General features: G+C 41.2%; 1 protein-coding gene, 1 long non-coding RNA gene and 1 pseudogene across 3 annotated transcripts in view; 2 read left to right on the forward strand and 1 right to left on the reverse strand.

The window, feature by feature from the left end:
• LOC150056484 (uncharacterized) overlaps nucleotides 1–10,199 on the reverse strand; it is a 55,860-nt gene extending 45,661 nt beyond the window's left edge. The window contains exon 1 of the long non-coding RNA XR_016537266.1: nucleotides 10,059–10,199. This is a non-coding gene — a long non-coding RNA (uncharacterized LOC150056484). The remainder of the gene's footprint in view (nucleotides 1–10,058) is intronic.
• On the forward strand, nucleotides 6,612–8,446 carry LOC150056485 (protein arginine N-methyltransferase 7 pseudogene; annotated as a pseudogene).
• A 1-nt stretch (nucleotide 10,200) lies between the features above and the next one.
• On the forward strand, nucleotides 10,201–25,671 carry Ddx18 (DEAD-box helicase 18). Of its 2 annotated transcripts, none has more exons than XM_090342927.1 (14): nucleotides 10,201–10,401; nucleotides 11,817–12,104; nucleotides 14,586–14,711; nucleotides 16,034–16,169; nucleotides 16,334–16,434; nucleotides 16,539–16,738; nucleotides 16,822–16,936; nucleotides 18,341–18,480; nucleotides 18,978–19,139; nucleotides 19,332–19,484; nucleotides 20,346–20,459; nucleotides 21,863–21,919; nucleotides 22,240–22,417; nucleotides 23,882–25,671. In XM_090342927.1, the coding sequence occupies exons 1-14, from the start codon at nucleotides 10,305–10,307 to the stop codon at nucleotides 24,022–24,024; spliced, it is 2,010 nt and encodes a 669-aa protein (XP_090199053.1). In that variant the 5' UTR covers nucleotides 10,201–10,304; the 3' UTR covers nucleotides 24,025–25,671. The 2 variants fall into 2 exon arrangements, with proteins under 2 accessions (XP_090199053.1, XP_090199054.1); XM_090342928.1 differs by having other exon boundaries at nucleotides 19,332–19,479; nucleotides 20,341–20,459.
• Nucleotides 25,672–26,868: the final 1,197 nt, after the last annotated feature.

The following is a 26,868-nucleotide window of genomic DNA, read 5'->3' on the forward strand; positions in this document are numbered from 1 at the left end:
ATGGAGTTTCATTACTTCCCATCCCTCACCCCAAGTCTGGTTTTTTTTTGTTTTTTTTTTTTTTTTTTGCCAGTCCTGGGCTTGAACTCAGGGCCTGAGCACCGTCCTTGGACTTTCTCAAGGCTAGAGCTCTACCACTTGAGCCTCAGCACCACTTCTGGCTTTTTTCTATGTATGTGGTACCAAGGAATCGAACCCGGGTCTTCATGCATGCTAGGCAAGCACTTTAACCACTAGGCCAAACTCCCGGCCCCCCAAGTCTGGTTTTGAACTGTTATCTCTCAGATCTCTACTTTCACATGTTGCTGAGATTACAAGAGTGATACGCCATCATGGTTGACCCTACTATTATCTTTTTAATAGCATGTTCTTTGCCTCATCTTAATCAGCTTCCAAAATAACTACTTACTTCTTTTTTTCTGAAACTATTATCTGAATGACCTTTTAGTACTTAAGTTTCTGAGACGATCTATAATCAAGAACTATGAGTCATGTGAACTTTTAAAGGATATATTTATCCCTTTCTGAGTCCCGTTAAAAATAGTATGATTTAATACATGATTTTAGTCTGAAAAATCTAGATTCTAGAGTGCTGTACTTGAGCAATTATGGGTGGATTTTTCTCACAGTTGTTAGGAGCAAACTGAACTGGAAACTTTAAAGCCAGAGCCATAATCACTTAGCAAACTTCACATTTCTGGGTGATTTCTGAGCTGAAAGTTACTTCATTAACTGAAAAGAGTGACCTAAATCTGACGGTTTAGCCCATATTTCTTTTTTTGATGTGTGAATCAGTCCCTTACCATGACTTCTTAATATATTTTTATAGCTGATTTTGTATAAAGAATTGAAAACCCTTTTACTAAAGAAAGGGTTCACATACCTCTTGAGAATCTTCACTTTAAAAAAAGAGCTTATTACAGAAAAATCTCCTCACCATATGGAAAATTAGGGTTTTAAAGATCATAAACATGTCTTTCTATAAGTTATGAGCTACAAGCAATGTAAGAGTTTGATTAATCAGATGATTATTTGGTTAACCTTAGTACCCTTGACAGTAAGAAAGAAGGATATGCCATGCTAATGTTACCTCAAGAAGAAAAACATGGCACTTGCTTCTCAACTTGAGCACTTTGTGAGACTTTCTAAATAGATGGTACAGACTGTGTAGAAGTAAAAAGCAAGTCCTTGGTACTTTGTGACTTAAATTCAATGCCTCCAGGAAACTAAAGATACTTCATGATTTCCTTGCCTTTTGGAGAATTCTAAGCCAAGAGATCTGAACTATACTGTGTGACTTGCATGCCTGTATCAGAGGGTATGCTTATAGCCAAAGATTAAAGTATGCTTATTCATTTATTTATTTTCTTTTGAGTACCAACCATGTGCCCAGCACCACAGCATGTACTAGAAAGACAAATGTATTAAGATACATTCCTTGCAGAAGCAGAAACTCAGAGTTCCAAGAGCATACATTTATTGAGCTCTCTGGGCACTTTACACATGGATATGGTTTTCTTTACAACTATAAATTAGGAAAACTGAGGAAGACTTCAATGACAATTGACATTCATTAAGCTTTTTCTGTTGGGCAACATGATTCTGAGCCACATATGTATCTACTCAGTTTGTTCTATCTATGACCCTATGAAACAATTACTAATGTCATCCTCATTTTATGCATAAGGAAAGGGAAGCAAGAGTTAAGTAACTGGCCCCAATTGTGTACAGCCTGGTACAGGTGTTTGCAAGAGACAGGTGTTTGCAAGAGACAGGTGTTTGCAAGAGACTGCATAGGCATTCTTCTTTCATAATCATAGACTTGATTTCCCCAAGATAATGAGTTTAAAGCACTCCAACATAGGTAATTGAGCATGCTTTGTACTAACACAACCATATTCACAGTTCGTGCCTTTCCTTGTCAATATCTATACCCTTGCTGGAAGTGTTTAACTTGTCAATTCATATAGATATTTGCAAAACTAAGCATATGGTAAGGATCCAAGAAACATTAGGTTGTTGGCATTGGATTAAGATTAGGTGGAGCAGAAAAGTGAAATATAACCATAAACGTTGAAAAATAACTATGCATACTGTTCTAGTGACTCTTGCTCCATTTCAATGCCTTAAGTAAGAGTAACTTAGAAGAATATGAACCATCATACAGGATAAAGAGCTGACAAAGCATAGCTAGCATGTTGTCGTTGACCTTTACAATCATACACCTGCATGGCAAGGAGACACAATGAGGTACCAGAGGGGACAGGGGTGTCAATTGGAAGATGCAGGAGAAAAAAGATTACTAATTCTCATCCCCACCTGGTGGGGGCGACGGGCCTGGAGGGCTGGAACGGGGCTGGGTGGACCCTCGTACCTGGCTGAGTTTCCCTGGCCCTCCCGGTGGGCCGGGGGTTGGACCAGGTTTGGAGGTCTGGGGACTTGTGCCTTGTCCTCTGCCATTTGAGTTCCGTGCAGGAGTGGCGTACTGTGCACCTCCCCCCCCCACCCCACCCCCCGTCCCTGTCACCACTCTGGGCTCTCCCATGCATTCAAACTGAGATACCTGCTCTTCCTAGAGACAGGGAGACGCTAGGGAAGGAGAACCTGGAGTCTGGGCCAGGTCTTTGGGGATTAAGTTTTTCATTCACTAAGGAAGGGATTGGAAGCACAAAGGCGGGGCGTGGGCCTTGGGGATCAGTGGTTAATGGGAAGGTGAAGTTCAATGATGCTCTTGATTTTAATCTCCATGTTATTCAACACTTGGTTCTTAAATCAAGAAGCCTGGGACACAGTAGACAGATAATTCTGTCTTTAGTTTACCCTTCAGCTCCTTAAGAAGGAGCAGAGGTGGAGAAAACTAATGACCCATACTAACTGCTTCCATACCATTCTGACATTCTGAAACAGGCATCACCTAAATTGCTTTTGTGTATGTGTGTACATGCACATGCATTCCAGTACTGGGGCTTAAACTCCAGTCCTTCATATTCTTGCCTGAGTTTGGGGTTCAAGGCTGGGGCTCATTTCTAGCTTCTTGATTGGTATCACACCTTTCATCATTCTCCCCATCCCTGAACCTTGCCTGTCCCTCTCGGGACTATATTTAAAGCTTTCTAAGAACTGAGAAGCAAAGAGTAGCAAATCCACAAAAAAATTCAGGTCCACAAGAAGAAAAAGAACCCGGGATTGTGTCAAGCTGCTTATTCTTTATTTGGAAATTAAAAAAAAACAAAGCTTTGAAAAGCCAACTCAGCAAAAAAAAAAAAAAGATTACTAATGCCCATGGAAATTTCTCTGATTTTTTTGTGATAAGACATTATTGGTGCCTCCACAAGTCCATGTCTCCAGTCAAGAAACTGAATAGGAACGGTGATTTTTTTTATAGTGAGAAAATAACCTTTCCACTACTAGAATATGTAGTTTGCATAAGAAGATAAGCTATTTTAACCAACAAAGAAAGCAAACTTGTCTTCCCATGGAAAAATCAAGAAAGGAAATTATTTGTACAGACCTCTAACTATTTAGCACTGCTTCCAGTCCTGCTCACTGCTGGTGATTTTGTTGTTGTTGTCGTAGCTGATTGTGGGGCTTGAATTCACAGCCTGGGTGCTGTCCCTAAGGTTTTTTTTTTTTTTTCCTCAAAGCTAGCACTGTACCACTTTGAGCTACATCTCCACTTCCACTGCTGAGGGAGTTAATTGGAAATAAGTCTCATAGACTTGCCAGCCCAGGCTAACTTTGCACTAGCCTTAGATCACAGCCTCCTGAGTAGCTAGGATTACAGGCAAGAGCCTGTAATAGCTACTCCCACTCCCATGGTATTCTTTGAGATAGAATCTCACTTCCTGCACAGGCATGTGCCTGGGTACAATCCACATATGCCGAGCTTTCCGATAACCAGGCTTATAGTCACACATGAGTATATCCAGCTATTTGTGAAAGGAGGTCTCACAAGCTTCTCACCAGGCCTGAAACTGAGATCACAACAATCCCAGTCTTTCAAGAAGCTAGGATTATAGACATGAATCTCTAGTGCCTAGCACACAATGACTTGTGTTTTCAACTTCTCCCTTCTTACTACAAACCCCCAAAAAACAAGCATAAAAAAAGGAAAAAAAATTTCTCAACTGTCTCAACTGCTCTAGATGGAAGCAGGAAATTTTAATTAAATATACTAGGGACTGATCAGTAGACCAGAAGCTTTAATAGCTAAAGATGACAAGAATTATGAGCTGATGTACATTCAGCCTAATTAACTTTCCCTTCATGGTAGTCAGGGTACTGGGTCCCTTTTTTTTAGTGGATTATTTTCCTTATCTAAAGCCATGTATGTGACACCTACCGATTACCTACCCATCCCCATTTTTTTGTAAACATGTAAGGTGATATAAGGGAATCTCTAAAATCAGCAAATCTAGTGATAATGAAAAAGCCACCATAGAAAACAAATCTTTATTGCCTACCCTCCTCAATTCCCAGCCTCTACTTTGAGAAATATATACTAGATACTTCAAAATTCCTTCTAGCTATGACACTGTGAATCCTTCTAACAGTCATTCTGACTTCCCTAAACAAGATCGTATCCCAAGAGCTTCTATTTGGAAGACAAATCAGACATTCCATCCAACAGGATTATCTCTCACATAAACCAATGAAATCTTCCAAAATTTGGAACAAGATGTTCCCTGCTGTAGTTTGGAGATTCAAAGGAGCTACTCATAAATTTTGTATATTTTGTATCGTGCACAATTGGGCAAGTGAAGATATTCTTTGGGGGCTTTGCCAAATTTCAGTTTGAATCTATAACATGCTCCACAGTCTTAGGCACTAAATGCTTGGTTCCCTTATTATGAGATAGGAGAAACGTCAAGTGGGGCCTTATGTAAGGGTGTTATACCATCTGGAATATGACCTTGAAGAGAAAGAAGACATAGGAACCCTGTGTCTGCCTCTCCCCCACTTTGTTCCCAGCCACTGAGAGGTGAAGAGAATTCTTCTACCATGCATCCCACATCACGATACCCTGCCTTGCCACAGGCCCAAAAGCAACAGATCAACCAACCATGGACTGAAACCAAAATAAACATTTCCTGCTTTCGATCTTTTTATGTTTTTATTATCATTAACTGGTTGAACAAAAGATTTAACATTCAGACCGGGAGCATGGCCTAGTGGTAGAGGGCTTTCCTAGCTTGCATGAAGCCCTGGGTTCAATTCCCTGTTACCACATAAGTAAGGAAATGTCACTGTGACACGAGTGAAAAAGCACTAGTCTTGAGGAAGCCCAAAAGACAGTGGCCATGCCCTGGGTTCAAGCCCCAGGACTGGCACACACACAAAAAAAGATTTAACGTCCGACATGTCAGTTTGTAAATACATTTTGACCAATGTCACCCTTTCGCCTTTTCCCCCATGCCTCCCAACCAACTCTTCCTTTCGATGTTCCTAATTTCACAGGATATACATTGAACATAATTTCATTCTCCCTCACTTCCTCTCTTATCTACCTCACTTCCTTGTAACACTCTCACATATCAGATACCAGCTTCTCAGTATTCATTTTGATGAACTGCAAAATTTTTTTTGTGGGTCATGGAGCTTGAACTCAGCCTGGGCACTGTCCCTGAGCTCTTCAGCTCAAGGCTAGCACCCTACCCCTGCGTTGAGATATTGTCCCTGAGCTCATCAACTCAAAGCTACTATCCTACCCTTGAGCCACTTCCCATTTTCTGCAGGTTAATTAGAGATAAGAGTCTCAGATCTTTTTGTGCCTGGGCTGGCTTTGAACCTTGATCTTCAGATCTCAGCCTCCTGATTAGCTAGGATTACAGGCATGAGCCACCACACTTGGCAGACTGTGAATATTTTTAAGGAAGTACACCATTTGAATTCTGCATACACATACTTTAGTTAATATGTTTGTGTACAATTATATACAACCCCATATATGTTTCCTTGTACATTTATCAAATTAGATTTAACTTCCACATGTAAGAGAAAAAGTGTCCTTTTTCTGTATGGATCTGACTTATGGCACTTAACTTTTTCCAGATTTGTTTGTTTCTTTGCAAAGAATTGTAACATCATTCTTCCTAACGGATAAGTAAAACTGTGTATAGATACCACACATTCTTTATCAATTCACTCACTGAACGGTAGCTAGGCTGCCTCCATACCTTGGCTATGGTGAATAGTACAGCCTTCTGAAAACTTTTCATAGCCCATGGAAAGCCAACACTTCTGTCTTATTAAAATATGTTACAAACCCAGATGGAACTATTTACTGAGTTCCAACTATGTGGTAGGTAGAATTCTGGAACCCAAGGACACTATCTATGCCATGCAGAGTTAAAAAAAAAAAAAAGAATATAACTCCCCTTCCGTGTTCTGCTTCAGCAGCTGGATGCCTGCCCCCACCCCCATGCTGACCTGGGCAAGATGGCCGCAGAGGTGAATAAAGTGGTTCCAGTGGTGAATCTCTGACAATTTAAATTCATCCATTTTTTGGATGAACTGCCAGGGCTGCTTTTCCTTGGACGCTGATTGGTACCACCAAAGTCTGTTTGGGAAGGGAGAAATAATCAACTATGGGGTGTGTGGAGAGGCTAGAAGATGAGCACTATGCCAGGTCATAGGTCATCCTATGCTGACATGCCACATGGAAAAGACAGAAATATATTGTATTACTAGGATATTAGGGTTACTGTGAGCTGAGTGATGGGCAGAGCATGGAAGACCTTGGTTCTTGAGTGATACTGGCACAAGAGTCTTGTCAATACTGGCTGTCACTGCAAGTGCGGTCTTGTGGCAACTTCTATGCTATTGAAGTTTTCAAGCCTATGGCTGATGCTGCTGTGAAGCTTGTAGAGGAAAATGGCCTCACTGATAAGATGAAGGTTATCAACAAACACTCCTCTGAGGTGACTGTTGTGCCAGATGGTGACATTCCGTACTGTGCCACTGTCCTGATCACACAGCTGTTTGACGCTGAACTGACTGGAGTTCAGGAGCACCTCCGACCTTTGATCATGCACACAGACATCTTGTCCAGGAGAACTGTGAAGCTGTGCCTCACAGAGCTAAGGTCTATGACCAACTGGTAAAGTCCAGAAGGACACTGTCATGGAATAAGCTGTCCATATTCAGAACAGTCTCATGGAGTCTCGGGTCCTCACCCTCTGCCCCTCAGAACTGGAGAGGTGTCCTGGTGCACTCTCTGTCTACTCAACATTCAACTGAGCCAAGTGTCACCCTCTGACTTCAGTCTCCCCGGTGATGTGCTGCTACCTATGTTCAGTGTGGATTTCAGCAAGCAACTCAGTCGCTTGTCAGACTGCCACAGCAGGTAGCATGAACCTTTAGCATCTGGTGGAGCTCAAGTCGTTCTCTCTCGGTGGGGCATGGAACTGGATCCTGAGGTGTGTGTAAGTGCACCATGCCCCTCTTCTGATCACAGTCAGATCTGGAGGAACTACTGGATGCAGCATGTGTATTTCCTGCCACAAGAAGAACAACCCATTGTACAGCCTCGCTGTTACCATGATGACTACTGTGTATGATACAGCCCTGAAGAGAATGGGAAAGTGCAGCGAAGGCACCGTGCATGCGACTGCCAGGCTCAGCTGCTATGGAATCTGCCTGCATTTGGAGAGATTAAAGATTGGGGCCGAGCTGATCAGTATGCTCAGGCTTTGAGGACTGAGCTAACCCCAGACAGAGTCTGCCTCTGTGTCAGTGACGGAAGTCTACTCTCCACACTGGCCCGTCACCTTGGGACAGAGCAAGTCTTTCCCATGGAGGGTTCAGCAGCTTCTATAAACAAATGAAAAAGATCTTTGAAGATAATTATTTGTAGGATGTGATTAGTTTCATTGAGAAATGGCCTGAGTTAGTAACTTCTGCAGACTGGGAGGGTAAGAGAGTCTCTCTCCTCTTGAGCCTTCTTCCCTACCAACCTGCCGCCATGGCACGCTTTGTACTCCCTGTATGTCCACACTGCTACGAACAAGCTTCTGGGGCCTCGGCCTACCTCACTGCACATCATGATTGTGGGGGTTCAAGGACCTGTGGTGAATCCAGAGCCTTTGCGGTGCCCGTGAAAGTGTTGTTGTGCACATCATGGATGACTTGATGAAGCACACCTGGATTTCTGGGCAAGCAAGAAGACAGAACCACACCCAGAGTGGGAGTGCCCCACGCACTGTGAGAGTACCCCTGCGGCAGCCTCTCTGGGCCCCATCAGATCTTGACTTTCAATTTGTAAAAGCCTGTTTCCCAGCAGTGTGTGCATACTGAGGGTTTCACAGAGCTGAGGAAACCTGGTAAGAGCAACAGGGCCATTCTATGAATGGAATAGCATCTGCCACTGGACAGCACAGTCAGCACTGGACTGCTGAGGCTGGTAAAAAGACAAGGAGACTCTTTCTGGAACCCTCATTGCAAATAGGCCGTTTACTTGCTTGGCACCACACTGAATCCTGGAGTACCTACTCAGCCAAGCTGTGGAGAAGTCACAAAGGAGTTCAGGCTCACTTACAACCCTGGTCTGATACCCTAACCCCCTAATTGAATGAAGGTTATGGCTGTGAAAAAAAAGGGAGGAAGAACAATATAGAAATCATCATGTTTTAGCTATAAGGATGGTCCAAGCAGCAAGCGGTAAGAAAACTACTTAAGGGAGAATTCATTAAAGCTAAATCTTAATGGACAATGCTGAGGAGGCTTACAGATGAGACAGATCAAATGAAAGGAATGGAGGAAAGGGTATACAAACAATGGAAACCACTTGGGAGCATGAAACAGGAATCCTAAAATCCCATCACATTTTTTTCCTGAGTGACCAAAACATCTCCTAACTGGTCTCAATTTTCTCCTTTGCCAAGTCCACTTAAACACTGGTTATAAATCAGTCCTCCAGGAGCATAATTTGATCGCCTTACTGTCTTCAAGAATCTACATTGTCTCACTTTTCCTCTTTTTCTCTTTCTTCTTTCCCTCTGCTCCCGCACACCTCCATCTTGTGTTGGCCAGCAGTTCGCTCTCCCACAATAAATTAATTTCCATCTGAAAAAAAAATCTACATTTGCCAATTGAAATTGCCACACAGTATCTAAATGGCAGCCTCTTATTGACGGGCCTTAGGATCTATTCCCACAATTACTTATCTTTACTAGAACTCTTCTCAAAAACTGATGATGGATCTATTCTCTTGCTATCAGGAAGAGAATAGATTTATTCTATTCCCCAGCCAAATGCGATTCATTCTTAGGATCCAGTCCATGTGCTATCTTTCTTGTTCTTTCCTTAACTGTTCCAGCTGCCAGAATTGCTGGGAAGTTGGCAAAACAGATTTGGAATTTGATATACCTCATATATGAACGTTAGCCTCATTTAATCCTGCTCTCTTGTCTCTGAGAACCATATCTTCCTTAACTCTAGAAGGATATGTGGAGTGATATGTAATTCCTCTCAAACTGAGTGCCTTATTTCTTTCTGGAAGTTTTTCCTCTTTACTAACATACTTTAATCTCCTTTCTTTCCTCTTCTTGTATTCTATACAGCACCTTGAACGCTAGAAAATTCAAGAGTATCCTCGTTGTGTTTATCAATTGTCCACTTGAAACTCGTGTTGAAATTTTATTCCCAATGTAAGAGTATCTGGAGATGGTGGGACCCTAAAGAGGCGATTGGACCATGAAGGGGGCTTAATATCTTTCTTAAGAGGGTGCGATTTCACCCTCAAGGGAAGAGGCTCAAAACCTCTTTAGTTAACAATGAGGGCGGACTGTTATAAAGTAATGTCATCTCTCCAGTTTCTTCTTTTCAGCATCTACCCTTTTGTCCTTTCATACCCACCCTATTATAACACTGTACAGCTATTATAGCCATGAAACTGTCCAGCCTTCAGAGGCATAAGACAAATGAAACTAATTTTTATGAATTTACAATTCCTGAGTATTTCTTAACTACGTAAAACAAACCAAGACCATTCTCCACGTTTCCTTCTGCCTTAACTCTCATATTCAATTGGTCCCTCAAGGACGGTCATTCATTCTGACCGGGTGAACTTGTGTAGCGACGGACCTCCAAGTCTCCAGGGGGCGCTGCGAGGGTGAGGCTCGAGCCGGCAGCGTCTCGTCGCTAAGGATACCCACGGCGCACGCGCCCGGAAGCATTTCCTCTCCACCGGCCGGAAGGCTCCGGAGATGTGTTTCCGGTTGGCCTAGCTGCGCACGTGTGGTCCTGGTCGGCTCCTGACGCTGAGCGGCGGTGCCAAGGGGCCGCCCGGGCGCGTTTGTGGCAGCATGTCGTACCTGCAGATGAAACTTCTGCGGAAGAAGATCGAGAAGAGAAATCGCAAGTTGCGACAGCGAAACCTAAAGCTGCAGGAAAAGCTTCCAGGTGAGCCGGGCTGAGGAGGCCCCACGCGGGCCGCCAGCCGGGCTGTGCGCCGACCCGCCGGCCACTGGAGTGAGACCGGGCATGCAGCGCGCCGAGGCTGCCGGCCCGGCCCGGCCCGGGGCAGCCCTCGCCGGGTTCTCTCCCATTCCCCTTCAGCCACGTGCTACTTCAGTTCTGCTCGTTTACTTTTCCATCTCTCCATGGTTCTTATACTTTCCTCCCAAATGCGTACGCATTAGTCGTGTGGAGGTGCGTTTTTCGACCCATCTCATCACCGGATGCTTGTGAGGTTGAGTGAAGTTTAACCTTTAAATACGGGCATTCTTTCACTAAAGGTCCTTGACTTCGGTCACAGAATAACAATTTTTGGACAAGTCACTACGGTAAAGAAAACTTGGCAGAGCTTTATGTAGGAAGTAAGCCAGCAGGCAAGCGGGGAAACACTTTAGCAGAGTGTGGGTGCTCTCACAGGGAGATAGAGACACCCAGCTCTTGGGGCTGTTGAGGTATGTAACATGGTAAAGGCAGATCTGGCCTCAGAGTTATGTAAGGATAGGAGCCATGTCTTTTAAGTCTGAATGTGTGCTTGTTGTTCCCAACCTCAAGATGTCAAATTCCTTAAGACTTCTCTGCCGTCCTGCACAGTGACTTAAAAGAGTTTCATGTGTTTGTCACCCTTACCTCGTTAATTTTCTGTGACCCAGAGATTTTTGAAAAGGCTGCCCCTAATGGGAAATGCTGATGGTTTTCAACAGATAGCAATGAATTGAAAGTACGTTTGTGGGCTTGAGAGAGATATTCAAGTTTGCATACATTGATAGTTCGTACAAAGTAGTTGGTATTGGTGTAGATGGAAATAACAATTTGAACAAGAAATAATAAAATTTAATTTTTCTATCCTTTTTTGTGGGGGGTGGGGCCGTCCTGGGCATGGACTCAGGGCCTGAGCACAGTCCTTGGGTTCTTTTTCTCAGGGCTAGAGTTCTATCACTTGAGACTCAGCACCATTTCTGGCCTTTTTTCTATCTATGTGGTACCAAGGAATTGAACCCTGGTCTTAGTGCATGCTAGGCAAGCACTCTACCATTAGGCCAAACTCCCAGCCCCTCTATCCTTTTTTATAAGCAAACAAAGCATGAAACTTTTCTTGCATGTATATAGATGTTGAGACCAATAGATGATTTCATTAACCATTTTCAATTCATGCAGCCTAGGGGAATTAGAGTTGAATGAGAGAGAAGTGGCAGCTTATGTAAAAGAAGTGCTTTGTAACTGCTATGGTGAGACCCCATCTCTTAAGTATCTGACTTCATTGAAGTTTTCCAGTCCCAGACTCTCTGTAATTTTTCGTGTCAGATTCCAGTGCCCCCCAGTCTTCGTTACAGTGTATACATACATGTTTCTGTTTTAAATAGGGGCATCAGATGAGAGCCTGTCCGAAACTCAGAATGAAAATGTGCCTGAACAAACATTGAAAGTTGGAAAAGTTAAAAAAGTTAAGCATTCTGTGAAGGTGGGTTTGTCAGAAGTACAAAATGGAGACATATCAGAAGACATAGTGGAAAATGTAAAAGTAGCTGAAAAACACCCCCAGGAATCTACCACTTCAACCACAGAAGAACTCAAAACACAGTCTCCTAATACAGAATCAAAAAAGAAAAAGAGGAAGAAAAAGATGAAAATGGTGAATGGTTCGGAGCCTGGTACGTACCTTATTTTCTTTTAGCTTCAGCTATTCATTCACAGTTTTAATTCAGCTTTCCCTCTTATTACTGTCATGTGAACATGACAGGTAAGAGCTTTCCCTGTATACTCACAGTACGCCAGAGACTTGCCTGATAGCTAAAAGAAATATTTTGCTGCTGGTGAAAGGGAATTAGTTTTTGTTTTTTTTTTTTTTTTTTCAAAATATTGAGCAGTAGATCATGTTTTTATATTCCTTAAAGAATTTAATACCTAACAGATAGATAAAACTATAGCTGAGAATTTGGCCTCGTGGTAGAGTGCTTGCCTAGAATGCATAAAGACCTGGGTTGGATTCCTGGTTACCACATACATAGAGACAGAAGTGGTGCTGTGGCTCAAGCAGTAGAGCTCGGCTAACTGGACTTTTTTTTTTCTTTTTTTTGATAAATGGGATGTACTGTGGCATTCTATTTTATTTTAACAGTTTTGGTGAATAGTAGTGGGATCTCCCTAGCCTGTTTTGTGTCAGTGAATTTCACTTAATAATTAATTGACCACTTTTGCTCATCTATTTTTTTCTTCTATAATTCTACTGTTTAAAAGCAGACTTCCTTGCAAAGTACCTAAAATAGCATGTAGTTCAAATATTTGGCTTGCATGTACAAGCACAGCTATTCAAAAGCTGTGATCTGAAGATCGTGGTTGGAAGCCAGCCTAGGCAGGAAAACCCATGAGACTCATCTCTAGTTAACCGCCGGAAAGCCAAAAGTGAAGTGGTAGAGTCACAGCTTCGTGCAAAAAAATCTAAGAGACAGTGCCCAGCCCTTGAGTTCACACTCTAGTACCAGTAAAAAAATAACTGTAATAGATGTAAGAAGATTTTGAATAAGCAGAACATTAACTTGTACTGGAGCAGAGTAGTCATAACAAGGAAAGAAGAGGAAGATTATTGAATTTAACAAACTCCAGTAATGGAATTGACTTTTTAATTGAGCTATAGAAGTAGAAGCCTCAAGGTAGAATAGAACAGGAATCAGCAAACTATTTGGCCTTCTACCTGTTTTGTTTTGATTTTAATTTAGATTATGTCAGGGCCTATTAGGTTATGTTTTAATTGCAACAGAAATCACTTGAGGACAGCAAAGCCTCTAATATTCATGATTAATTCTTTATAGAAAGTTTACGTGCCCAAGTTAGAAGATCTAGTTGATACATTCTACTTGAAGTAAAGCATTCATTTAGAAAAAAGCTTTTGGCTTTTCTCAGAAATGTGTGGCTGTTTATGCTGCCTGAAAACTCAATTGTAACTTATAAGAACATCCTTAAATAAAATTTAACATGCCGTGGTAAATCATGAAGCTTAAGAATTAGTTTTGATGTGATTATAATATAATCTTCTAAAAGTAATCGCTCCAAGAGCCTTGTTCTGAGTATGCCCAATGAAGTCACTATCATCACTCACAAAATCTATCTAAAAACATAAGGAAAACAGAAGTCATGATCCAGGGAGACCAGTTGTTGATGATACCCGTGGCTTTTGAATATGCCAGTCTTAAAATCACCCATTTTAGAGCAATATGGGGGGTGTAGGTGGAACAGTAGTTTGGTACCTATGATGAATGCATGTGTGAAAACTAGGGAAGTCTACCTTTCCTCCCTCTCCACCTAAAACCTAGCAACAGTCCAGCTTCTATCACCCAGCTAAGGAATTATGCCCTGGCTTTTAGTCTCTTTGGGAACATAAAGAGACTGACTTTTCTGTTCATCTTTAAAACAAAAGTAGATCTTATAGAAAGTTAATGGCACATGACATGACTTATAAAAGGCCTTTTTAAATAGAATCTTGTAAGTGCCCCTTTTCCCCTATGCTTTTTATAGTCTTCATTATTCAGTGGAACTTACAAGGTTTTTTTGTTTTGTTTTTGTTTTGGCCAGTCCTGGGGTTTGAACTGGGCCCTCCTTTGGCTTTCTCATGGCTAGCACTTTACCACTTAAGCCACAGCACCACTTCTGACTTTTTCTGTGTATATAGTACTAAGGAATCGAACCCAGGGCTTCAAGCATGCTAGGCAAACACTCTACCACAGGGCCACATTCCTGGCCCCTTCAAAAAGATTCTTAAAGAATATTTAAGGGCCAGGAGCATGGTCTAGTAGTAGATTGCTTGCCTAGCATACAGGAAGCTTTGGGTTCAATTCCTGCTGGAAGTAGTGCTGTTGCTCAAGTGATGGGATGCTAGCCTTGGAAAGGCCCCAAGAACAGTGCCCAGGCCCTGAGTTCAAGCCCTGGAGCTAGCGGTGGGAGCTTTGGAAAATATATCTCTAGAGCCAGGAATTTGTACAACATACATAGAAAACCTGAAGTGCTGTGGCTCCAATGGTAGAGTTCTAGCCTTGAGAAAATGCAAGGACAGTACTCAGAGCCTGAGTTCAGTCCCCATGACTGGAGAGAGAGAGAGTTTTTAAGAAAAACTTGCCCTTTTTTTTTTTAAACCAAAGATACTAAAAAGGCAAAGATTGAAGAAGATACCAAGGCTCCTCCTAAAGAAACAGAAGATGAAGCTGAAAAGCCAAACAATAAGGAAGGTGACAAGGAATTGCCCCGCCTGCCTATGGGACTAACAGGTAACTTCTAGGGAGATTTCTGGAGTTGCCTTCTTGGTAATGTCATCACTATCTTCTGCTTTATCTTACTTGGTTCTTTTGTTTCATTGCTTATTTTTCTTTTCTACGCTTTTTCTTTTCTAACACTTTAGTACTTTGATATTTTCGTAGCTTCTACTACCTTTTGTTTCTTTAGTTTATCCTTTTATAAAGAGTTTACAGCTTAATTCACAGTTCCAAAAGGTATACAGTGGTGTATGTGTTATCATAAGGTTAATTTTGGCTTCGGGTAGAATGACTAGGTTCAAGTTTGCCCAGAATTTTCCAAGTATCAGCACTAAAGGTCTTAACCCTAAAATTTACCCCTCCTTAGTATGCCAAGAAGATTGGTTTCTTATCCCTAGGAACATTCTTCTCAAAAAGGACAATCTGAAGTTGCAGTTCAGTCTTCCAGTGCTAGAATGAATCCTGAGTTCATTCTTTAGTACTATTTAAAAAAAAAAATTCAGCCAGAATGTCATTCCTAACTTTCAACTTGCTGTCTTAATAAACTTCCCATTTCCAGTAGAAAATCAAAGTTCAAAGTAGCAGCACAGCCCGAGGCTCACATCTGTAGTCCTAGCTACTTATGAAGCTGAGAACTGAGGATCATTGTTCAAAGCAGGCTCTGACACAAAAGGACTAGAGATTCTTATCTCCAATTAACCTCTAGAAAACAGGAAGTGGGATGTAGTCCAAAGGTAGAATGGTAGCCTTGAGCTGAATAGCACTCAGGCCAAGTTCAGAGTTCAAGCCCCATGACCCACAAAAAAAAAAAAGTAAGCTGGGCACAGTGGCGCAGGCCTGTAATCCTGGCTACTCAGGCTGCTGAGATCTGAGGATCAAAGTTCAAAGCCAGCCCAGGCAAGACAAACCAGAGACTCTTATCTGCAGTTAATCACTAGAAAAGGGGAGGTGGGACTGAGGATCTAGTATTTAGGGCAGTAGCCTTGAGCTGAAGAGCTCAGGGACACCACCCAGGCCCAGGGGTAGGGCAGTAGCCTTGAGCCACCAGCTCTTGGTGGGGGTAGATTTTCAGTGTAAGAAGCCCTTCTACACTTAGCAAAAAGGCCAGGAAACAAGATGAGGGACGGGTGGGGGAAGGGAAATGGGGACCAAGACCTGAGAAAGGGAATCAATGTTTGTGAAGTAATACACCTTCTATCTGGTGAATATAATACAACCTTTCTATTAATTACAATAAAAATATATAGGGGGAAAAAAGCAAAACTAGTTTTGGCAGCTATTAACAGCATTAACTCTAAGAAAATAAGTTTGCTAATGATAAACTGTCTTATTCATAGGTGCCTTTGAGGATACTTCATTTGATTCTCTAAGTCTTCTTGTCAATGAAAATACCTTGAAGGCAATAAAAGAAATGGGTTTTGTACACATGACTGAGATTCAACATAAAAGTATTAAACCACTTCTAGAGGGCAGGTATGATTATTGACCGTAATGTTTAGAAATTAGTATCTTTTCTTTGGAGTAAGAAATTGTAAAGAAAATACCAAAATTGTTTTATTGATTTAACATTGTGTTAACATTTGGTGTTCAGTAAATACTTATGAATGTCTTCCTCTTTTCCCCTTTTGAATGTTTAGGGATCTTTTAGCAGCTGCAAAAACAGGAAGTGGCAAAACCCTGGCATTTCTAATTCCAGCTATTGAGCTCATTGTTAAGTTAAAGTTCATGCCCAGGAATGGTAAGCTTTTGATCTATTCCCACCATTATTTCACTAGACGTTTGTTATAGCTTGTAGGGCCTCCTGGTGACAACCATGTACCTTCTGTCATTTTGGCTTTTTAGGAACAGGAGTCCTAATTCTCTCGCCCACTCGAGAACTGGCCATGCAGACTTTTGGAGTTCTTAAAGAGCTAATGACTCACCATGTTCACACCTATGGGTTGATCATGGGTGGCAGTAACAGATCTGCTGAAGCACAAAAACTGTGCAATGGGATCAACATCATTGTGGCCACACCAGGCCGTCTCCTAGACCATATGCAGGTACAACTCTTACATGGTGCCACTCCTGCTATTGTGGCATATGAAACATAACTTGACAGCTGACTCCTCTTTTCTTTTGTTAGAATACTCCAGGATTTATGTATAAAAATCTACAGTGTCTGGTTATTGATGAGGCCGATCGTATCTTGGATGTTGGATTTGAAGAAGAATTGAAACAGATTATTAAACTTTTGCCAGGTAAGTAGATACAACTATATGTAGCTTGAGAAATTCTTACAGGAAAATAAGTATATTTACTACCTTTTTTTTTTTTTTTTTGCCAGTCCTGGGCTTGAGCTCAGGGCCTGAGCACTGTCCTTGGACTTTCTCAAGGTTAGAGCTCTACCGCTTGAGCCTCAGCACCACTTCCGGCTTTTTTTCTATGTATGTGGTACCGAGGAATCGAACCTGGGTCTTCATGCATGCTAGGCAAGCACTTTAACCACTAGGCCAAACTCCCGGCCCTACTACCAAAATTTTAGGAAGTTGAGCCAGTCATGCTTAGAGGTAATTTAGAATACATTCATCAGATTTATACTGATTTTATAGTTTAGCCATGGATGATAATGCCAGTTAAACAGTATTAAAATGTCTCATTCCCTCCTTTGTTATACTACCTACTGTTACCTTATTGAACATCTTTGAGATGATCATAGTCTTCTCTTCAGTGTTGTATTTGGCTGGCACATCTCCTGGTTATGGTCTTAATGTCATCATTCATAGTAGAGACATGATTGTGTTCATCGTGCTTTATGTTACTATATTCTGTCGACATACATAATTGACCTAATAAGTTGTACATATATAAAATCTTTAAGTTTTAATGCTTTAATGTTCCTTGAAACCATCACGCAACAATATCATGAACATGTCCTTCCCCCTCAGATGTTTCTGCCTCTTCCTCAATGCCATCCTATTTTTTTAAATAGAATGTAGCAGTTCATCCTTTCATCTGTGGATATCTATTCATATGAGAATTTCTGTTGGTACAGTTTGCAACAGTGTTATTTGTCTACAATTTATAAGGGATAGATACATTTTTTGATTAATAATTATCCAGAAGTGGAGGGAAGGGAGAGCTAGTGAAGTTTGTTGTGGTAGTTTGTTTGGGGGTGGGGGATACTGTTCCTGGGGTTTGAATTCAGGGCCTGGGCATGGTTCCTGAGCTTTTTACTCAAGGCTGGTGCTCTATCACGTGATGAACCATGGCTCTACTTCCAGCTTTTGGTGGTTTAATTGGAGGAACTTTGCTGCCCAAGCTGGCATCAAACCTGATCCTCAGATCTCAGCTTCCTGAGTAGCTAGTATTACAGTTGTGAGCCTGCAGTACCTGCCTGGCTAGCTGTGGTAAAGTGTGCTACCAACTATTTGAGTTTTCTTCTTGGGTAAGATTTGGAAATTTGTCTTTGAATGAATTTGCCCTTCAGTGTTCAGTCATCAAACTTACAGATCTATGAAGTTTAACAATATGTTCTTTTTACCCATTTTAATACTTACAGAATCCATAGTGACAGCTCTACTCTTCCTCATATTTTTATTTGGAGTTTTTGTGAATGTGAAACAGTTATGGAGATTTGAGATATTTATGTGTGTCTGTTTCAGTACGCAGACAGACCATGCTCTTTTCTGCCACACAAACTCGAAAAGTTGAAGATTTGGCAAGGATTTCTCTGAAAAAGGAGCCATTGTATGTTGGTGTTGATGATGATAAAGCCAATGCTACAGTGGATGGTCTTGAGCAGGTACTCTCTTATAAATAAAAAAAAAACTTAGAACTGCAAAGATCTTCCCTTGTAATAGTTTAGAAATTATCCATAGAGCTAACACATTAATGAACTTTTAATCAAAGGCAGCAAAAATGAATATTGAGTCCCTTAACTCTTTGTACCATAAACTGAATAGAATAATCAGATCAACTCTTTACTCTTAATACTGCTTGTTACACTAGAAGCATGTTAACACTGACAGTTTTAAGTACAGTTTTAAAAAGTGTTTCTAATCTCTGTAAGGTGCAAGGTATCATAGCTGTGAAAGGTAGGGAGGAGGTGGCAGGTCCAAAGGAGGTTGATGAAAATGAGAGTTACATGTTGGATCTTTGATGAATTCGTTCCTTGTAATTGCATGTTGGTTTAGATTTTAAATGTCATGAGCAAAGTCTTACATTATATCTATGTTAACTACAAGTTGTGTGAATTTATTAAGTTCACTTGAATAATATACTCACTTGGCTCATTTCTAGGGCTATGTTGTTTGTCCATCTGAAAAGAGATTCCTTCTGCTCTTTACATTCCTGAAAAAGAACAGAAAGAAGAAAGTAATGGTTTTCTTTTCATCTTGTAAATCCGTGAAATATCACTATGAGTTGCTGAACTACATTGATTTGCCTGTCTTGGCCATTCATGTAAGTGGTTGCTAGCAGCTTATTAATGTGAGATTGGAAGCATTGCTCTTCTTAAGACTAGTTTTGAGTAGTTTGAACACTGTTGGGAGCCCCTATCTTTATTGTAGTGTTCAACATTTTGGGTGTACTTAGACTTTCTAGAAACAACTCCAAGTTCCAGCTTTAATGGATTTTGTTTCATTTTTAATCTAGGGAAGGCAGAAGCAAAACAAACGTACAACCACATTCTTCCAGTTCTGCAATGCAGATTCAGGAATATTGTTGTGTACAGATGTGGCAGCACGAGGGCTGGACATTCCTGAAGTTGATTGGATTGTTCAATATGATCCTCCAGATGACCCTAAGGTAATTAACATACAGGGAAGTGGGGCATCTTTAGAAGGGCTGTACATGGAATGTGTTTACTGTCCATAGTCTCTGAGAGACTCCTATCTAGGAAGTTTACCCTTGCTGAGCAGCCCTACCACACTTCCCTGGGATTAATAAGTGATTTGGGCTTTGCTGGGCTGAGGGTATGCAGGGAAGATTGACAGGTATCAGAATGTTTTTAAGTGGGTGTTTTAGATCTTTGGAATGGTATATCTAGAGCAGCAGATGCCTGAGAGAATTAATATTTATTTAAGGAATTATATAAAGATTCTGTAGTGTTTGAGTGGAACAAACTTTATTAAGAAATATTTCACAGACAGAACAGTGGGTTATAATGAATAGTTGGTTAGGTCTAAAGCGTATTTTCTTAAACCATTTTTTTTCTTTTTTTTTTTTTTACTTTATTTTTTTTATTGTAATTAGTAAAAGGGTTACATGATATTTGCCAGATAGAAGGTGCATTAATTCACATACATTGATACCCTTTCACATGTCTTGGTACCCATTTCCCTCCCCCCCCCCAACCCCCCTCTTAAACCATTTTTGAAGATGAAATACACTTAATTTATTAGGCCATGGTGTTAATGTAAACACGGCATAACAGCCTCTTCATGGCCTTATCTTTAACCAAGTATTCATGAATAGTGTTTGCAGAGGGTGTGGGTATGTTGGCCTGACTTCATATGGACATAGTGAAAGTTCCAGTCTGTGGGAGGCATGCCTTCTCAGTACAGGACTACTGACATACCTCTTTCTGTCATCCAAAAAACAGCAATGATGCTAACAGGCTCATGTGAGATCCATGCCTAAACCCAGGTTTTTTTTTCTCCACTAAAGGAATACATTCATCGTGTAGGTAGAACAGCCAGAGGCCTAAACGGAAGAGGACATGCTTTGCTTATTTTGCGCCCAGAAGAATTAGGCTTCCTTCGTTACTTGAGGCAATCCAAGGTAAATACATTTGTTTAGAAAATATTAAATTAGAACATGATTGTTCTTGTAGAAATTGGCAGAGAGATCTTAAGTCTGGGAAATGCTGTGAAAAAAATGAAGTTTTATATGCTTTTGGCCAGGGAATATGAGCAGAATCAGCTGCCACATAGTTTAGCTCCCATTTCTGTCTCATTTGTATTTCCTGTGTCCCAGTCTCTTTTCTCCTGTTCCTACAGCCTTGTGTAAACTCTGATCCTTTAGGCTCTCTTTTCCTATTCCTCCATGCCTCCCGTAGTCTTATCTGCTTCTCTTCATTCTGGTATCTGTCGTTCTTACATAAAGCAATGGGAATCTGCATTCACATTTACTACTTTCTTCATTTTTTGTTGCTTCATTTTTTTCTTAACTATATTTCTCCATTAATTCTCCTACCACTGTCTCTTGGGGCAGCTGCTCCTGCCTTCCCCTAGTCTGCCTTGTAGGGAAAGTAGTTATCTTTTTTGCAGGTCCTCCCACTCATTCCCTGAGTAATCTGTCTGGGTTTGACCTTTCTGTCCTCTCATTACAGAATCCATCAAAATAGGCCTCTTAATTGCTAGTCTTTGTGAACTGGTGGCAAAATTTCTTTGCCTTGACACTTGGTCCTTGCCAGCCTCCTTAGCACTCTTGCAGAATATTTCTTCTATCCTGCCTCTTGTTGCCATTCCCAAAGTTTCCCTGCACCCTCTGCACATTTGCTATGGAAGCAACTTTCCTGGTTTTCCAGAGCACTGCTCTCTTCTGGGAGACCCCTCTGATCTCCAACCCTTCACTGCCCCATAGCCAAGGACTCCTGGAATTTGTTGCTACTTTGTTATACCTTCATCAAGAATGAACATCTTATTTCCTCTCTTACCTTCCAGGACCTAGCATAAGTCTTGTATATTTCCAGTTACTTAATATGATACATGATAGCAAGTACTTGCTGGAGCTTGTAGGGGCCTGGGTGTCTCAGGCCCCAGTCAGGGAAGGATGGTGTTGGAAGAGCTGGTGGGCTTCACTAAATGTTCCATATTGCTTCAGCACTCCATATAATCATAGATACCTTAGGGAAAAGGCCTCTGCCAACTTGTTGTCCCTGTTCAGTTTTTCCCCTAGTCTTCCAGGAAGAAAAAAGGCAAGTCCCTACCCGGATTCATGTGTATCCAGCAAGTTTGGAACTTCCTATGACATTGGGAAGCTAAGAGAAAACAGATACTGGTGCCTATCCTGGGGCCCCATGCCTGTGCTCCAGACATGAGTGAGCTATAGTGAAACTACTGCTACCTGGAACCATCCCTTCTCTCACTATTTATAGGATACGGGGCACTTTTATCCATCTCCAGATCTGAGTGTTGGTCATTCTGCTTTACTCGTCTTTAAATACTTGTGTTGTCTTCTAGGTTCCACTAAACGAATTTGACTTTTCCTGGTCGAAAATTTCTGACATTCAGTCTCAGGTATGCTGCTCTTTTTTGGTTACATTTCTGGTAAGAGATAACTTTGTCTCAACACTGTCTTCACTGAGTCTGAATCTTTTCTTTCACAAGGTGGGAACTAGACTGTGAAATACTTAAGGTTCTTTGCTGTGTGATTACTAGGTTGCTTTGTTTTTCTTTTCTTCATCCATGCTTTATATAAATAACTTTGACCTTGGTCTTATTGCTGTGTCAGTTCACAAACTGCCTGGAACAAGTGTAAACAAATGTCTATTGTAGGATTACTTTATTCTGATATTTTATATTTGTTTTATTAAAGTCAATGTCTCTTTCTGTTCCAGCTTGAAAAACTGATTGAAAAGAATTACTTCCTTCATAAGTCAGCCCAGGAAGCATACAAGTCATACATTCGAGCATATGACTCCCATTCTCTGAAACAGATCTTTGATGTTAATAACTTAAATTTGCCTCAGGTTGCTCTGTCATTTGGTTTCAAGGTGCCTCCTTTTGTTGATCTGAGTATCCTTTTGGTTATAATTAAGTCATGCTGGAACTAAGCAAAGTTTTCATGGGGGCATTTTGAGTTTACCAGTGGGTTTGAGTGCTTTGGCTGTCAGTCAGGGGCTCCAATGTTCATCCTGCTGAATGTCTGCCTGTACTAGTTTAGCACATAGGAATACGAGAGGGTGAAAGGAAGTTAATTATTATTACAGGAGTAAGGCAACTTTGGCTTAAAAGCCTCAAAAGGGCAAAGTAGTCCGACCCAGTGAAAGGTAGGGATTGTTGTACATTGCAGACAGAAAGACAGATGAGGAAGTGGCACTGTGGCTTAAGGGGTAGGGTGGTAGGCTTGAGCTGAAGAGCTCAGGGATAGTGCCTAGGCCCAGAGTTTAAGCACCATGGCCAACCAAAAAAAAAAAAAAAAAAAGACTAAGAGATAAAGGATAAAGTTGCAGAACTTGTTGTTGTACATAGTATTTAAAGGAAATCATTAAAGCTGTTCAAAGAGTGTTAAGCCCCTTACAGCCAGTGGAGGGTTGAATCCAAGGAAAAGGCAAGTTTCACAAAAGAAAATGTAAGTTTTATGTTTTGCTCAAGGTAAAAGGCAAGAATACCTCCAGTTGAAATTGTTGCAGTTTATGTGTGCCTATTATCAGCAGAAGAAACAAGTATATCAGATCTTTGTTTAAGTGGTTACACAAGTGAATTTAAATCAACCAGTCATCTTATGGGTGAAATGCACCTTGAGTTAAGATGTTTTTATTGCTATAGTGATAAATTAAGGGAGCAGGGAGACCACATCTGGGGTTACCATCCCCTTTTCCCATTTTTTGAGCCTGTGCTAGGGCTTGAACTCCGAGCCTAGGCACTGTCCCTGAGCTTTCACTCAATGCTAGCTGTCTACCTCTTGAATCACAGCTACATTTCCAGCTTTTTTTTTTTTTTTTTTTTGGTAATTTAGTGGAGGTAAGAGTCTCATATACTTTCCTGCACTGTCTGGCATTGAACTGCGATCCTATCTCAGCCTCCTGAGTAGCTAGGATTACAGACATGAGCCACCAGGGCTTCCCTATTTTAGATGTTGAGTATTGATTGCTGTGAGTACATGTTGAATTGTGTGACAGGAAGACTGGGTCCTTTGCTGCTTAAACATTTCTCATCCAAGTCTGAACAGGAGCAAAAGTCAATGTGGCAGCACTGGGAGTACTTAGAAATGTGGTTGTATTGATCTTCTAGCTCTTTGCTTATACTCCTCTTGAATTTTGCTGTGTGAGATAGATGGTTGCCATGACTGTTGCACCAGGACTTAAGTCTCACCTCATATTAGGCCACTCCTGATGTGCAGAATTGTTGCATAGCCTCTTGCCTCCATGCTGTCAGGGTTTGGGGCAGGCGTGGCCAGGATGCAGTGCAGTTCATGCTGGGTTTCACTGTTGCTGTTTATCCTCTCTGCTGCCTGATTTCCTTAATATTTACCTGCAGACGTGAACAGCAATGAAGGCAAACTTAAGAAGAGAGGAGGTGGCGGTGGATTCGGCTACCAGAAGACCAAGAAAGTCGAGAAGTCTAAAATCTTTAAGCACATTAGCAGGAAGTCTTCAGACAAGAGGCAGTTCTCTCACTGAAGAGTTTCCTTTCACCATCACTAATGGCCCCAAAATGATTCTATTCCATTTTCTTACAAGAGGATTTTTATAGCCTTTAGAATGTTCTTGATCTTCACTTTGATGCTACCATGTTTTGATTTTACATATCCCCTATGCATGTGCATACACAACATGCAAATCATGTCATTGTTTTAATACAACTATTTTTGTAATTTTCTGGTGTGTGAAAAATTAATGGCATGAGTAGCTATGTAAATTTGCTATTTTAGAAAATGGCTCACACTGTAATCCCACCTATTTGGGGAGGCAGAGATTAGGAAGATCAGTTTGATGCCAGCCAGGGCAAAAGACTCCATATCACTTCACCAAGAGTGATGGTACATACTTGTGGTCATAACTAAACAAGAACTGTGACTAGGAAGTTGGGGTCTGAGGCTTACCCCAGACAAATACCAGACCAAACAAAGGTATATAGGGTGTGGCTTGAATGATAAAGTATCTGCATAGCAAACAAAGCTCTTTTCAAACCCCAGTATAGCCAAAAAAGAAAAGGTTCATATATAAAACAGCTGGTAAGGGTTTATTTCTTGAGACAGTCTGTATACAGGCCTGTCTGTGCTCTAGCCTAAAAGAGCAGAGGGCTTAGGGAAGTACCTTTCCCTAAGATGTCCCTTGAGTTGATGGCATCACTATTCCTAACTTAAAAACAATGAAATGAACATGGTAAATTACACAGGATGGTAGCATTCACACACAGTAAGACCAAATACTCTTAGGGAAATAAAACAAAAATGTAATACCTGTTTGCCTCTGATAATATAAAATACTGAAACGAAGTAAAAAATAATGAACTATTTTTTTACTTTTTAAAAATTCTAAGTTACGTGTTGTTACTACATTAATAAAGTCCCTCTGATAGTCAATGCAGAAGGAACAGAATTGAGATTGGGCTTCAGTTTTGAGCTGTGAAAGTATATTCTGTTCTCCATTTGGTAACTTAGAGATCTTTTTAGATACATATTTATATAGAGAGAACAGTAAGGGATATTTATTTTCATTTAGATTGATTGCAAGATACTGTTTTGTGAGGAAAAAATTATGAAATAAATCTGAAATGACGCTTTTGCAGTGGCTGGCAAATGGTCAGAACAAAGGTAGTTGGTGATTTGGTGGGGCAAGCATACTTGATTTTTATGTTGTCTGGTATAAAACCTATAATAATTCAAAAGTAGATTGGCTGGCAGCATTTTGCTGTTGTGTCTTAATATTTATAGACTCCCACTGAGTATAATTACATTGACTATCGAATGTAGAGGAAATAGTTGGATGGAAGGAATTATGGGAAAGAGAATGAACTGGGTTTAACCACCTAGACTTGGGTTTCAAACCTTGACTGCTGAGTACTTCTGGCATTAATGACTACTCAGTACCATTTGTGTCAAATTGTGTTTTAGAAAATATGGGAGGAATAATGACTGGACAGTAGTACTACTACTAGTATGTGACATTTCAGGTGTTTGTATGCACTTGTGTAAGTTTTTGTTTTAACCCAAAGTGAAATCATTCTCTGACACTTAGAACTAGTTTGTTTTCATGTTCAGGTCCTGTCCCAGTCGCCTCACCCCATCCCCACCACCATTAAATTCCCAGTAACCTTGTATTTCATCTGTGACTGCTGTGTTCCATCTTTGCTTGGTTTACAGGATTTGGGTCCTTGCTTTCATGCCAGGCTTGCTCTGCTCTCAACTGACCTCGGTCAACTGATTTGTATAATCAGTTAGTGAAAAAATTTGTCCTCTATTACCTTGGCTTCAGCCTTGCCAGTTCTGCTGGGGTGCAGATGTCAGACTGGAATTGTCCAAGGCATCAGCTTCTGCAAAGTCAGAACACAGCTTCTGTTGGCAGCTTTGGGCAGTTTACAAGTGGGAGCCGGGCACTGATGGCTCATACCTATAATCTTAGCTACTCAAGCTGAGATCTGAGGATCACAATTGAAGGCCAGCCTGGGCAGAAAAGTCCCTGTGAAACTTATCTCCAAACGGTATGCAGAAAAGGCTGGGGCCCAGAAGTGTGTCCTAGTGCTTACCTAGCATGCACAAAGCCCTGGGTTCAGTTTCTCAGTACCACATACACCAAAAAAGCCAGAAGTGGTTCTGTGGCTCAAGTGGTAGAGCACCAATCTTGAGAAAGCCTAAGGACAGTCCCCAGGCTCTGAGTTCAAGCCCCAGAACTGGCAGTAAAAAGCCGGAAATGGCACTGTAAATTAAGTTGTAAAATCTTAGTCTTGAGCACAGGTTCTGCATTCAGGCACTGGGACTAAGAAAAAGTGGAAGCAAAGTAGCTTCATTTAAAATCAGTTTAGTGTAAATTCTGGGTAAGGTTCTTTTTTTTTTCTTTTTGCCAGTCCTGAAGCTTGAACTCAGGGCCTGAGCACTGTCCTTGGGCTCTCTTAAGGCTGGTGCTCTACCACTTGTACCGCAGCACCACTTCCAGCTTTTTCTATGTATGTGGAACCAAGGTCTTAGTGTATGCTAGGCAAGCACTCTACCATTAGGCCAAGGCCAAACTCCTGGCCCCAGGTTATCGAATTTTTTATCGGTACCATTTACCAACTAACCTGGGCTATTTTCATGGATGAAATGAAAATACAGTGGCCTGTTACATAAGGTCACATTCAAATAGGCAAGGTGTTCAGGGCAGTTGGCTGTCAAGTGCATCAGTGACAATCTGGGATTTGAACATCAGACTAGATTTGCAAAGTAGTCTAATTTGTAAATCCCCCAGGGAATTTTCCAATGGATTGGTGTCCTTTTCAAGACTAGACAGTAATCCCAGTGGTCTGCAGTTAAAAGAACCTGTAGG

This window comes from Megascapheus bottae, chromosome 12 (assembly GCF_031878675.1).
Source record: "Megascapheus bottae isolate mThoBot1 chromosome 12, mThoBot2.hap1, whole genome shotgun sequence".
Classification (NCBI taxonomy): Eukaryota; Metazoa; Chordata; class Mammalia; order Rodentia; family Geomyidae; genus Megascapheus; species Megascapheus bottae.